Source organism: Agelaius tricolor, unplaced genomic scaffold (genome assembly GCF_023055355.1).
Source record: "Agelaius tricolor isolate 1412-34295 unplaced genomic scaffold, bAgeTri1.0.p SCAF_5, whole genome shotgun sequence".
Lineage (NCBI taxonomy): Eukaryota > Metazoa > Chordata > Aves > Passeriformes > Icteridae > Agelaius > Agelaius tricolor.
Window position 1 is genome coordinate 25,712,093 of NW_027269265.1, and position 14,325 is coordinate 25,726,417.

General features: G+C 36.4%; 1 protein-coding gene across 3 annotated transcripts in view; it reads left to right on the forward strand.

Annotated features, from left to right (window-relative positions):
* BAZ1A (bromodomain adjacent to zinc finger domain 1A) overlaps positions 1 to 14,325 on the forward strand; it is a 65,351-nt gene that overhangs the window by 28,144 nt on the left and 22,882 nt on the right. For 2 of the 3 annotated variants that reach the window (XM_071426905.1, XM_071426904.1), the window contains exons 6-15: positions 1,799 to 1,886; positions 3,453 to 3,587; positions 4,123 to 4,225; positions 6,282 to 6,448; positions 7,265 to 7,360; positions 9,741 to 9,879; positions 10,329 to 10,475; positions 12,832 to 12,927; positions 13,056 to 13,280; positions 13,923 to 14,088. In XM_071426905.1, coding sequence (XP_071283006.1) covers positions 1,799 to 1,886; positions 3,453 to 3,587; positions 4,123 to 4,225; positions 6,282 to 6,448; positions 7,265 to 7,360; positions 9,741 to 9,879; positions 10,329 to 10,475; positions 12,832 to 12,927; positions 13,056 to 13,280; positions 13,923 to 14,088 — 1,362 coding nt within the window. The remainder of the gene's footprint in view (positions 1 to 1,798; positions 1,887 to 3,452; positions 3,588 to 4,122; positions 4,226 to 6,281; positions 6,449 to 7,264; positions 7,361 to 9,740; positions 9,880 to 10,328; positions 10,476 to 12,831; positions 12,928 to 13,055; positions 13,281 to 13,922; positions 14,089 to 14,325) is intronic. The other variant, XM_071426906.1, reaches the window with a different exon arrangement.

The window sequence follows — 14,325 nt, forward strand, 5'->3', positions numbered from 1 at the left end:
TTTTTGATATAAAATGACATTTTAAAACAATGTTAGAGCTCTTAATTAAAAGCACTGGAATAGAATACTGTAATACAGACCTTCTGTATTAAGGATTCCAAGCTTTGCTAGCATTAACACAGTACCAACTCCTTGCAGGTCTCTGCTTTCATTGGCACACAGATGAGACCTGCAGTTGTTGTCTGCAAAAATCAGATTAGTTACCCAGTGTGCAGTGAGCCAATAATTACACACTCAAGAGAGACAGAGGTTTTTATTTCACAAGCCTAGGTGATCAGTGGTATTCCATAAATCAAGCATGTTTTAGCAAGAAAAAGATTGGGTGTTCATTTGCTATAAGTTACATAAGTTCTCTTACTAATTACTTTTCTATTTTCTATTTGTTAATTATTCCAATTAATTTATTAATTCCTACATCTTATGGTAATTAGTCCACTTGCTCAGTCTTTCTCTTTTGAGTCAGCGAGTTTCTTGGTCAGTGGTCCTGAGTCGGTGGCCACAGATTTTCCCCTGCAGAATTACCTTTTACTCAGTTGGAGCTGGGTTGGTATAGTTGCTTGGTTGGGTACCCTGGGAATTTTGCTAGATGTCTTTGTGACCCTTAAATTCTGTGTTCTTTGTGACCACTGTCAGTGGGCATTCTTATTCCCAAGCTTTAACCTCCCTGCAGGTCTGAGACCACTGAAGTATGTCCAGCCCTAAACCTTAACAGGGCAATTCTACCAACAAATAATTTATTTTTCTAATACCTGGACATCACTTATAGTAGCCAACAACCAAGCTCTCCGTTTCATGCATTAAATTTCCTTTTGTGTTGATTAGGCTTGAAAGTATACAAAGATCAAACATCAAAGAACATCCTTTCTTAAGGAAATTTTTATGTATTCCACATTTTGCAAGACTGTGACTTCTGATACCTTGGCTACTGTTGTCATTGATGGAGTAGATGGAAAAGAGTGTGTGAACTCTAATAACGATAATAACGAACTATTGGAGTTGTGAGCACTCTGGTAGCATTGCTGGTTTGAAAAGTTAGAGCAGACACTGGCAATCAGATTAATTTAAAATAGAAAGGTGTAGAGGTTTTGCTTCTTAAATAGCAAATTTCTCTCAAATTTAGTTAAAATATCTGTTTAGAGTAATTGTTTAAAGCATCCAGTTTATATAAAGTTTTGATACACAAACTTCAGTTTACGTGATTACAAGTCATTTAGTTCCAGCACAAATCAGGATTTATTTTTCCATTAACTACTCCTATGTAATGAAGCCTTTTCCTTCCCATGAAGTAATGCAGGTTCCCTGGAATGCCAGGAGCCAGTAGAGTGCACACTGTCTTGTAGAAAGAAGTGGCATAGCTTGACTGAGAAGTGTGTGAATTCACCTTGTCACTTGTTGGCTTGCCTCCCTGCTTGAGAGATGTGAATGCTGCTTTCCTGCTGTCCCTGTTTGTTTGTTGTCCTCCCTCAAACAATCAGACTTGAGTTTTAGTTAGGAATTTTAAGAAGTATTTGGAGGATTTACTGTGGATCAAAAGGGTGTTTATAAAAGAGGACATAACAGAATCTTCAAAATAAAAATTGCAGATGCATAAACCAACTCTTTAGGTACTACTTGTCTTTTTTTTTTATTCATAAGGAAAATTTTAATTCAGTTGTGCTTTCAAAGAAATATAAGTAAGAAAATAAGAAAAAGTTCAATCACATGGTCTATCACATGTATTCTTGCACATAATTTTGGCTGTACTTAAATACTAATTAAAGATGTTAGTTGATAATACTACCTTTCTTTCCTAATACAGCCGGAGGAAACATCTCTTTTCTCGTGATAGACTTAAACTTTTTCTGAAACAACACTGTGAACCACATGATGGAGTCATTAAAGCTAAGGTAAGCAAGAAGACATAATTTATGGGATAGAATATTGACACTATTTAGTATTTTTTTGCTCTTCCCTCCTAGCTGCTCAGAGCTCCTTTTAAATACTACGTCACATTTAGGTTTTTGCTAAGTATAATATACTTTTGATTAGTCTAGGACATGAATTGTTTTCATTCTTCAAGGTATGCGGCTGATACTTCTAAGTTGAATAAAAATGAACTGGTTTTGTGTTGGTACAGTAAACCAATATTACTCTGTTCTAATTCTTTTAGCTGGAAAGCATTTTATAATAGATTGAATTCAGTCTCTGTATCTTCAGTGAGACAGGTACTAGAGTTTAGGTGGCTGGAATGGATTTTTGATAAGGCCTTGGATTTTGGTTGTGCATGTGTTTGTAATTTTAGATATATGGTGATACTTGGAACAACTCAGACTGAAGTTCACATCTTAGTGGACACCAGAGGACTGAGAATTTGAGCAGCTTTTCGCACAAGGCAGCAATTTCTCTTGCCTTGCTTGTTGTACCACAAGAGATCCTGGACTCCTTCCCTGTGTATTGCAGCCTTGACCCTGAAATCCTTGCTATCTTCTTGTTTTTGGAAAGTAGCAGGGATTTTGATTATGTCTGTTATTTTCTCATACAGCTGTGTAACTGCTCATTCTGCACAGGAAGGCTCAGAGAGATGAGTCCATGAGAGTCTTGCCTCTGAAAGCTGTGGAAAATAACAAAGGCAATGAATTTCTAAATAAATTTGTAACTCCTAAGAGTCTGTCTCTTCCAAAGAAATGGAAATAGAAGAAAATAGAGCTGAAAGGGATAAACCACCCCATTCCTTGTGCTTGTTAGTGGTCATTTTGACCCAGCTCACTGTACCACATTAAGGACTAGTCATCTATTAGTGATGCTTTCTGAAGCCTCAGGAAAATGGTTATATTCTATATATGTTTATTTGTCATCTTGTCTTTATTTGGGCTTTCTGTGGAGTGTCTTGTTCTCTTGCTGATTGCCTTGCATTTCAGTTATGTTAACATGTCCTGTTTGGAATGTCTCCTTTGTATCCTCATCTGTATTCTCCAATAAGGGCAGATTTCCTGAAGTCACGGTTGAGAAAGTAGACTTGAAAAGAACCTTTGACAATTTGGAAAAATCTTCCTCTAGAAATAAGTACCTGTGTAATAGAGAATTATGTAACTCTTCAATAAGTTAAGTTTCTGCTTTTATCTGTCAAAATTTATTCTTGACACACTTCAGTAACATGCTAAGAAGACACTTATGAGCTGTGTTTGCTGAAAGGCATATAAAGAAACAACATCTTACCAAATAAAGCCAAATTCTAGTTTCAGATGGGTGCTGCATTCATTATTATCATAACTTGGTAGATTAATTCTTCACTTACACTATTTCAGAGGTTTATTTCTTATCCTCAGTTAAGTAGTTGTGGATATGGTTGCTCCTACTGTCTTCTTTTGTGAATTAATGATTGATTAGTTAGCTTATATTTAGATTATTTAGCTTATATTTTTAAAAAGGTAAGAATTTCACCATGAATATCTATTTTCATCTTTCTTACTAAGGCAACATCAATTGAAAAATATAATCTAGCAGAACAAAACTTCTCCTATTTCTTTCCTGATGAACCACCCACGTTTATCTTCAGTCCTGCAAGCAGACGGCGAGGGCGACCTCCAAAGAGGGCATCTGCAAGTCTTGTAAGTAATAACAATTCTAATCCCAGATGAAGACACATCAGCATAGTGTAGGAAGTACTCCTATTTGTCTGAGTTTTCAGATCATTTGAAATACAGGGTTGACATTGTGCTTCTTTTATTTTGAGGGCAGTTGGGATATATTCCACAATTGCTTTAAAGTAATTGCTTTATAGTCAAGCTGGTAAAAGGGATCATAATTGATATGTTATCATCTTATTTTTGTTATTATTTCTGGGATCCCATCAAGAAACTAATTTCTCAGTGTGTTGTGATGACAAACAGAACTTTTCCATTCTGGGATTAATAAATAATTTACTAAAAAGCTTTAATTTGAACTCTCATATAAAATTATGTCACTTGCCCTCAGATACAGGTATGTCACTTGCCTGTATTTAAACACTGAGACTCTTAGTCACTATACTACTTTATTATGTTCTACAGAACAGTTGAAAAATTGGGAATATCTTTTGCTGGTCATTTCACTGTAGTTGTTATGCTCTTTTTTTTTCCTCTCCACCTCTAAATTCTCTATCAGGAGGACAATATTAAACCTAAACAAAACACCCCAGGAAATAAAAGTAAAGTATCAAGGGAAAGAGCAAGGTTCCAGAAGCAAAAAGAAGATGTGCAGGCCATAGGTAAGTTGAAGTTTACTCATATGACCAGTAGAACTAGTTTTTGCAGATTTGAGAGCAGGCCATAATTAGGGTGCTTTTGGGGTTGTACCTTTCAAAGGGAAAATGTATTAAGAGTGTATTGCCACACCGCTATGGCCAAGTGCTTCTTTCAATAGTTAGCATGCTTGTTTCCTTGTTTTATTTTTTTTTCCATGTTAGTTGATTAAACTGGGGAAATGTAGGAAGCTTGTGGTCCAACTCTGTTGATTTCTCTCTCAGATAAATAAAGAGCTAAATAATTTTTTGTAGAAGCTTGGCCGGTGAAGTCATGTGTAAATTTTACCAGCTGAAGGTGTATCAAAGCACGAATGTGCAACACAAATCCGTTAGTTTTTCCATTTATTTATTTTCCTCATACAACAATCTCAAAATTCAAAAGAACTGAAATATATTTTGATTTTTTTTTTGTGTTTAAAAGATTCAGAGATTTTTAGTTTGGACTGATTGAACTATTTTGGCTTAGTTTTAACCTGTTCCTGATCAATTTAAATTTGATTTCAAGTAGGGTAGTAAGGGGATCCATATGCCTTTTGTTTGGGTTTAACTAGATAAATTGGTATGCCTTCTTGAGGACAAAGTTGTTATGCTCTTTTTTTTCCTCTCCACCCCAAATTCTCTATCAGGAGAGAGGTCAGACAAGGACATATTCTTCTGGATTGTAAGGATTGCCTTTCCTAAGGAAAGGCTTTCATCTGTGGAAGTATTTCAGTGAACTTTCGGTTCTAGCCTCTCATCTTCTTGAAGACGGAATTTTTTTAAGATGGCAAGGATATTTAGAAATTACCCAGTCCAGCATCTGCTTAAATAACAGCACAGTTGTCTGACACTGCTTTGGGCCTTTCCTTTATAGCAGATGGGGACACTAGAATTTCATGGGTTCCATTAAACGTGTGTGGCCATGTTCTTGCACAACAAGCATCTATTTGTTCATGTGCTGGGAATGACAGCACAGACCGACGTAACAGCTGATCAGTGTCAAAGCTGCTTCCTCTCTTGTGTGGACAGAAACTGCAGCTTCTAGAAGGGTAGTTAAGACACATTTTCACAATGTGAAAAGGTAGCAAGTTACCAAGTATCTTGAAAAATTAACCTTCTGAGTGTGTTGAAAGCCCCAAGGATCAGCTTCACTGCATTTGTTAGCCAAATTCATACATTGCTGCTATGTGCAGTAGCTATCTGTAGAAGGGACCTAGCCCATTTTCAGAATGTTATAGGAAAATACAATAAAAGTTTTTCTTGTTAGTACTCTCCCCTTGGTAAGAGTGAGGATTTTTTCATTTCATTCACATATGATTCTAGCTTCCCTGTTTATTCAGTTAAAACAGTAAGACCCCCTTTTATTTGTTAGCCTGTGTGTGGGTTGATGGGTGCTGTCTGCCCACAGAAAGTGGAAATTTATATCCTGTTCTTCTTCTACACATGACTGCAAAGAGACCTGCATCTCTTCAGGCAGTAGCATTTATTATTTAAAGTTCAGCTTAAACTGTGTAACTGAAGTAAAATTTGAGCAAAACACACTGAAATACTACATAGGTTTCAAATGTATTGACTTCAGTAATTCAGTAAGAACTAAATATTTAAAGATCACTTATTTAAAGGTTTTTACTATCACAGATATTTCATGGTTGCGTGCCACACCTGGTTGTGACATGCTTTTATTAACCAGTCATTACTAAATATGTTGCTGTAATTATATGTTCGAATCACTTCTCATCTTTATATGTCAATTGATAGAAACCAATAAACAAGTAATAACCTTCTGTATACTCATAAAACCAGATATATTTAACTTTATTACCTGTTGACAACTTCGTAAAACATGTCTAATACATAGGCTTGAAACTCTGATTCTGTAAAGAACGTCCAAGTGTTTAAATTTCTGGTTGGTGTGGAAACAATTCAGCTTTCAAAACCATATCTTTCTGATATGGTAATTATAAAAATGCAGTCTATTTATTGGTTAAAACTAAGGTTTTACAAAAGAAAAATAACTCAGGTTTGTCGTTTTCCTTTATAGCTTTTGAAAAAGCTAAATTAAAACAAGAGAAGGCAAATGCTATAGAAGCTAGGAAAAAGGAGAAAGAAGATAAGGAAAAGAAGAGAGAAGAATTAAAGAAAATTGTGGAAGAAGAAAGGATGAAAAAGAAAGAAGAGAAAGAGAGACTCAAAATAGAAAAGGAAAAAGTAATGCTTTTGAAGTATCTGTGTTTCATATAGGAACAGTATAATGGCTTTCTAGTATAATGGAACAGTATAATGGCTTTTTGTTTCTTAGTCTCAGTTCGAAGTTATTTTCCATTAATCATTTTCAGTTTCTAGAAATGCACTTTAGAAAAATAGGCAGTTACAAGATTTGATGATGGATTGTATTTCTGGTTAACATTCTCTCTAATTTTAGTTTACCAAAAGTTCATTTTGAATTTGAACTTAGTTCTGAAGTTATGTGGTGGGTTTAGGTTTTTTTTTTTTCCAATAATGCATAAAACTATTTGATTTAATGGTTGTCTTCTCTTTGAAGTATCTGTTCTGCATCAGATTGACAGCATATCTAATGGTTGTGGGTTTCTGTGTGGATTTTTTTTGGATGTAAATTACTAAGTAACTTTTTTGTCAAGTTGAATATGAAGAAATTAAAGATTCCACTATATTTTACCACAGTGACATTCACTGTGGTTGAATGGATGTTGTAGATGGTCTTTTTTGAGGCAAACGTTCATCAATGTGTGTAATTTTTGATCTTTTTTCTTTAGCCATTTTGATTAAAAAGAAAACAAAACCCAAAACACCCCCCCAACAAAAGCAACAATTAATCCAACAATGTATCACCTCATTTAAATATATTTGCTAGTATCATTTTATACAAAATAGATTACTCCATTCTAATTAAATGTGATGTTTTACTTTTTAGTGTGATTGAGTAGTAAGTAAATGGCGCGGTTTTAGAAACTGCAGTAAGACCATGTAACAATATTTATATGCAATTGTGACTGTTTTTTTCAGGAAAGAGAGAAGCTGCGTGAGGAAAAAAGAAAATATGTGGAATACCTCAAACAGTGGAGTAAGCCTAGAGAAGATATGGAGTGTGATGACCTTAAGGTATGATTGAATTTGGGATAGCTGAAGATTGTAGTTTGCAGAGTTCCCAGATGGATTAGATTCCCTAATGCAGGGACAAATATAGATCTGATTGGAATGCTAGAAGCTGTGAGTCACCTGCAGTGTGTAATACATATTTCCCAGTGGCAATGCTAATGGGATCATCTGCATCTGCATTTTCAACCTCCAGAAACGCTTTACAGCCTGTGCTCAGTCTGCAATGGAGTATGTTCAATGTGCTGGCATTACTGAGTGAGGGGTATTGAGTATACCTGATTTTTCTGTGAAGAATGCAAAATGAACTCACTTATAAAAATGTGAGTTACATAAAAGATTTGAGTAATGAGAAAACTAAAGTTTTGGCTGCAAAAATTAGAGAAGACATTGGCTTGTTACTTCCTGAGGCATTCTTTTGATTTAAACTGTAGTAATATAATATAAATATCATGTTTAATTAACATCTTTCATGATGATATTGGAAACCTGTAGAAAGTAACAAGAATTTGCTTCTCAAAAAACTTAGGATTCACACAAGAGTATAGTGTGGCTGTCCACCACAGAATATTTTCTAGTGTTATATGTTTATGTATCCTTTACTGGGATTTATTCTGGCAGGGGGTAGCAAAAGGAGGAAAATAATCAGAAACACAAGGTTGAGAGTTTGAGGTACACAGGGAATTGTAACAAGTGCAAGGAGGGCAAGTGGAAATAAAGGAGGGTGTTAAATGAATTCAAATGAAATCACTGATTGGGAGGAACATGAGAGCTGAACATATTTGCAAGGAGAGCTGTATGGCCATTGAAGATGGGAGTGAAAACTCCTAGCTATGTAGAAAGGGAAAAAGGTCATTGCTGAAAGGGGAGAGCAAGCTGTGAAAACAGTGCTGCTGTATTTCTACTGGAAAGAAAAAGGAGGGGTGGAAAAGCAGTGTCATCACTACAATGAGACTCTGCTGCTCTACTCACCTCACCTCACTCTGTGCCTGGTGCAGCCTCACCTGGAGTACCGTGTGAGTTTTTGGTCACTGCAATAAAACAAAGACATTAAGCTATTAGAGAGTGTTCAAAGGAGGGAAAAGAGGATGGTGAACGACCTGGAGAAGAAGCCATATGAGGAGTGGCTGAGATCACTTGGTCTGTTCAGCCTGGAGGAGACTAAGGGGACACCTCATCACAGTCTACAACATCCTTGTGAGGGGAAGAGGAAGGGCAGGCACTGAGCTCTGCTCTGTGGTGACAGTGACAGGACCCAAGGAAATGGCCTGAAGTTGGGCCAGGGGAGGATTAGGTTGGATATTAGCAAAAGCTTCTTCACCCAGAGAGTGGTTGGGCACTGGAACTGGCTTCCAAGAGAAGTGGTCAAAGCACCAAGTCTGATAGAGTTCAAGAACCTTTTGGACAATGCTCTGGATGGTTCTGTGCAGGGCCAGGAGTTGGAACTGAAGGTCTTTGTGGTTCCCTTACAACTTAAAATAACCTGTTATTTTGTGATTCTGTGAATTGACAAGATTTTCAATAAAGATGAGTTCAGGTGGGGACTGCTTTTGAAAAGATTCCCATCTCTGGAAATTTATGAAATACCTTACTGTGTTCTTTTGAAGCACAATATTTGGCTTTCTTCTTTATAATATTTGTGAACTACCACATTTGTGGAAAATAGACATAATTCTGAAAATTATTTAACTATGTGTGCTAAGAAAAACAGTAAATGAAGACAAATCTTGAAGGATTACATGAAAATAGTAATTTCAAAAACAAACTTGATGTTAGGCACCGTTATCTGTGGTTTGGAGGTGGTGTCTCTGTTAAGTGGTCTTGTTATATGGTTACATCAGCTCCCTTTAATGTCTTCAGCTACCATAAATGCCTTACAAATGCAAAAAACTCAGTGCCAGAACACACAGTTGTTAGACATGATCTTGCAAATCCTAGTATTAGAAGGGTGCATTTTATGTGAACGTGTTGGGGTTTTGGTTTGCTTGTCTTTGCAAGCAATCATAAGTAACTTCTAAGAGTATGTTTATTTTGGCTTGTTCAGAGAGTTCAGGAAAATGAAATTCAAAACTCTTGTGAAATAATACAGGTATAAAGGAAAAAGCTTGACAGTCAATGTTTTTAACTTGTAGTGGGATTAACTTCACTTAATAAAGATTCAAACTTCATGGACATGAGTAAACTTCCTCAAAAATTTTACATTCAGGTTGCATGCTCTTCAGTTTCCAAAGTTAATACTATCACCAGTTTTACCATGATAACTGATCATGTGTCCTGTGGGACTCATTTTAGTAAAACACAGAGAAACTTGACTAATTTGGTTTTAATGACTTGTGTACTTTGCACAAACCAAATACTGTATTAAGTGGTCCCATTTGGTTTGCAGGAACTTCCCATTCCAGTGCCAGTGAAGACAAGACTTCCTCCTGAGATCTTTGGTGATGCTCTGATGGTTTTGGAGTTTTTACATGCTTTTGGGGAACTTTTTGATCTTCAAGATGAATTTCCTGAAGGAGTGACTTTAGGCAAGTTGTGGCTTATATGGCAAGGTGCCCCACTTCGGTGGTTTCCCTTCTACCAAACAACCAAACATCTTAAGTGTGCACAAGTACCACTGCTACAGAATTTTCTTTGTGGCTTTAATCTGTCAGTGCCAACACATGTATCAATCCAGTTTTCAGTTCGCGGTCAACTCCAAGGGACTTGTAAAATCAAAACTAGTTTTGGTGTACAAGTTGTTATTCTGCTTATCAGAAGATCTACCTGTACTTTTTTCTTGCAGTTCTCTATTAAGAAAACAATGTTTGGTCAACACTTTTTCTGGCACCATCATTCTAGGAATATATGCAGTAAATTATGGAAACGTAATTTAATTATCATACCTGAAGGGAAAAAAAAATGTTTTCATTCTTCAGTACATAATTTTTTTTCCAACTTTGCGGCAAAAGTGACGCTTCTTAAACTTTATTCACAGAGGTTTTAGAGGAAGCTCTTGTAGGAAATGACACTGAAGGCCCACTATGTGAATTGCTGTTTTTCTTCCTGACTGCCATCTTTCAGGCAATGGCCGAAGAGGAAGAGGAAGTGGCCAAAGATCAAATAGCTGATGCTGAGACCAAAGGTCAGATCTTTAATTTTACTGCTGAAAACCTGAAGTTGCACTGGAATTAACTTTAAGCTGCATGATTTATGGCACTCCTTTGTTTAACCTTGTCTTATTATGCATGGATATTGTATGTAAATGGGCTTGCTTTTTCTCTTTAATCTGAAATTAAAGCCTTAAACTGGGCATGGACCACAGAGTCTGGGGGGAATAGGGAAAAAGGAAGCTCATTGTTACTATGATTGTGTCCAGCAAAGCATAATAAGCTTTTAACAGCATTGCTTGTGTTCTGGAGGTGCAGGAAGCATCTTTACCTTCCTCCTCTTCCTCCAGCACTGTTACATATTTCTCCTGAGGGTCAGGAAACAAGTCATTTTCCTAAGTCTTCTCAAAGATATCTGTATCTCTAAAAAAATCTGTACCTAACTAGATTAAAAACTAAAACTCCCCAGCACAACTGTAATGGTGAATTAAATATTCATTGTCCTTCAAGGCTTGAAGTTATGCATCCACAACTCCTGGATACTACCGTGTGTGTTCTTTCACTAAAGACTCTCACAGTCACTCTGATTTTGGTCTTTCCTCTAAAGCTGATGTCCCCATTTTTAGAAGCATTCAGTGTATACTAACCACTGATCAGAAGGAAGTGCAGGCTTTGTTACAAATTTGTAGTCCTGTGTTTATGGACTGCCAAATTTGCTGACTAAAGGAGAAGCTTTGACCCATCCTACTCGCCTTTATTTTATTAGAGGTAGGTACATAAGAGCACTCCCTCTTTGAGGTCAAGTGAATTCCATGGTGCCCCTGCAAGCCAGGTGTGTGAGTTAAACAAAAGTTCCTTTAACCCCTCCCTTGAAGATTGTTTATTTTCATGCTTAAGATTGATGTCCAGTCTATAACTTATATAAAGCATGGACACTGTCTTTAATAACAGTGGCTTCTCTTGTTAATTGAATAGAGATTTGAGACGGTGTTAGTAAATTTAAACTGTATTTTAATTATTGTTGAATTTAGCTATTAAACTGTATTTGTTAACCACTGAGAGTATTGCCTTGGCAATACAAACAAGGAATTACAATCAGGTAATAATGGAATAGTTGATTAGATTCTATATTATTTGTATGGCTGATCAGAAAAAACATAATGTAACTTTAATATTTTAATTTGACATAATGGGGCTGATAATTGCAATAGTCTTCCATTTTGTTTCTAGTTTAGCAGAGTTGTGGGTAAGGCACTTCATTTATTGTGTTTTACTTGCCTCAGAACTTTCATTTCTTGTCACTCTTGTTTAGACATCTTCTTTCCCATAAAAGATCTACATAGTCTTGCCTGTGTAATTCTGGCTAACCAAACTAGCAGTAGTCAGCATGTTTGCTCAGTTAAATTCTGTACAGGCAGCGTTTCTGCAACAGGGAACACCACAGATATGTGGTTTGGGGGTGTGCAGTTCTTTCTCAAAGTGTGTTATATAGTTAAAGTGAAAGGGGAGGTGCAGAGATGCATTTTGCTGTGTCTAGGTGACAGTTTTCAAACAACATCCTAGAGGACTGTTGTGGATTTGCATTTATATATTGTTTGTATAGTTTGTGGTTTTATTTTGACTTGGTGACTTTAAGTGCTTAATAATTTGGATTTGAAGAAAGTGAAATTGTTGAAACAGCATACATTGCTGAAAATACTCTGCCAACCCTCTGGAGAAATACCTGTAAGTGCTGAGGAAACCTTTGTTTAAGAAACAGGAACTTGTTGTTTCTCCCTTTCACTTCCCTGCTTTCCTGGTCAGTTTGCTTATGTATGATGGTCATTAAGTGCAGGTGCTTGATTTGGTGAAATATGATTTATTTGTAATGTCTTAGTAATTGTGTTTGTGCAGAACAGGCTGTATGTGAGTTATAGATAGAAAGTGTATGGTGATAGCCAGTATCAAAATACATTATTGGTTTGAGTTATGCTTCCTAAAAACAAAATTATGATAAGAAAAACAGTTTGTTTGAGGAAAGGAAATACAGGTGTTCTTGCATTGCTACTTGTCTGCACTTTCAAGTGTGTTCCTGGATTTGTTCTTGCTGCCTTTAATGTTGCCATTGTGCATGTTCTGCGTGTTGCGGTTGCTTTAACAGCTTAGATGTTGTTCTCCCTATATATAGCATGTGGTGCATGTCCTTAGCTTTTAGATGGATTTTTTTAGTTGCATTTCAAGATCTGTAAATTTTTGTCTGGATGTTGAATTGAGTTTTGAATACATTGATGCATCTGTAAATACCATCCCTCTTTTTGCTTTGTCTGCAATTCTCAAAACGCAGCTTCCTTTCCTCCCCTCCACAGTACAAGTTTTAATTTGCACTAGAATAAAGTGTTTATTTCCTTAAAGATTTAACAGAGGCTTTGGATGAAGATGCAGACCCCACAAAATCTGCACTGTCTGCAGTTGCAACTTTGGCAGCTGCATGGCCCCAGTTACATCAGGGTATGTGTGGGTTTCACTTCTTGTTTTGTTACTGTTATTATTTTGCTCTGTATTTTAAAGAACTATTTTTATATTTATGTACATTTAAATATCTGTATAAAATAACTGTTCATTCTTCTCAACTGTAGGCTGCAATTTGAAAAGCTTGGATCTTGATAGCTGCACTCTTTCTGAGATTCTCAGACTTCACATTCTAGCATCAGGTGCTGATATAACATCAGCCAATGCAAAATACCGTTACCAGAAACGAGGAGGGTTTGATACTACTGATGATGCTTGCATGGAGCTGAGATTAAGTAATCCTGGTCTCTTGAAGAAACTTTCAAGTACCTCAGTATATGATTTGTTGCCAGGTAATAAAAGAATACATGTTAGGGATTATTAGATTGCTCAATAAGTGATTAATTTTGCAACTGCTTTAGACCAATAATGGTCAAAATTTATTGTATCATGGAATAATTGAGTTTGGAAAGGATCTCTGGGAGCTTTATGTAGACCAACACTCACCCCCTATGCTTCAGTCCCCACAAGCACATCCCACCACATCAGAGATTGCAGAGCTAGGCAGTTTCATTACTTCTGAGTAGCTTTTCTTTCATCTCATTTTAAAAATGTTAGTGTTACTTGAATAAGGGGATCTCTCTGGAAGAAGCATTGGCGTGTTTGATTCAGCCCCTGCTTTTTTTCCCCTGTTTGTATTTGGGTCTTTTGTTCGTTATTTGGAAATGGAGAAAAATTTCTGTCAATTCTTCCTTTGTCTCTACTTTGAAGATAATACTGCATTTTACTAATTTTGGTGGTAAAAGTTAATAAATTAAAAATAAAGGCTTGTGTCTGTGAACAAAGCAGATATGCTTTCAGGAAATGTCTCTGCATGTGCTACAAATGTTTGTTCACTTGTTCTTAAGTGAGAACAAATCCAGTTTGGAGTCTGTAAGATTTAGGCTTATTATCATTACATAGTGAAATACAAACATTGGTCCAAATTTTATTAGGAGAAAAGATGAAGATCCTTCATGCTCTCTGTGGGAAACTTCTGACTCTCGTTTCCACTCGAGATTTCATTGAGGACTCTGTTGATGTGCTACGACAAGCAAAACAGGAGTTCCGGGAGCTAAAGGCAGAACAGCACCGCAAGGAACGAGAGGCAGCAGCAGCCAGGTAGAACTAGGATATGGAAAACTAAAGTTTGGTGCTACAATTGAGATTAATGTCTCAGCTGCAGAAGGCATATGAGAAACAGTAGTAATGTTTCTGTTCTATGCTGGTTTCCTGGGACAGTAGACAGAAGCGAAACTTAGTTGTGCTAAATGTTGTTGGGCTAAATGTTGTTTTCCCATATTTCTGCTATTTTTGGATGATGTTGTAGTATAAAAGAAAACTATCTGGTGGACAGAC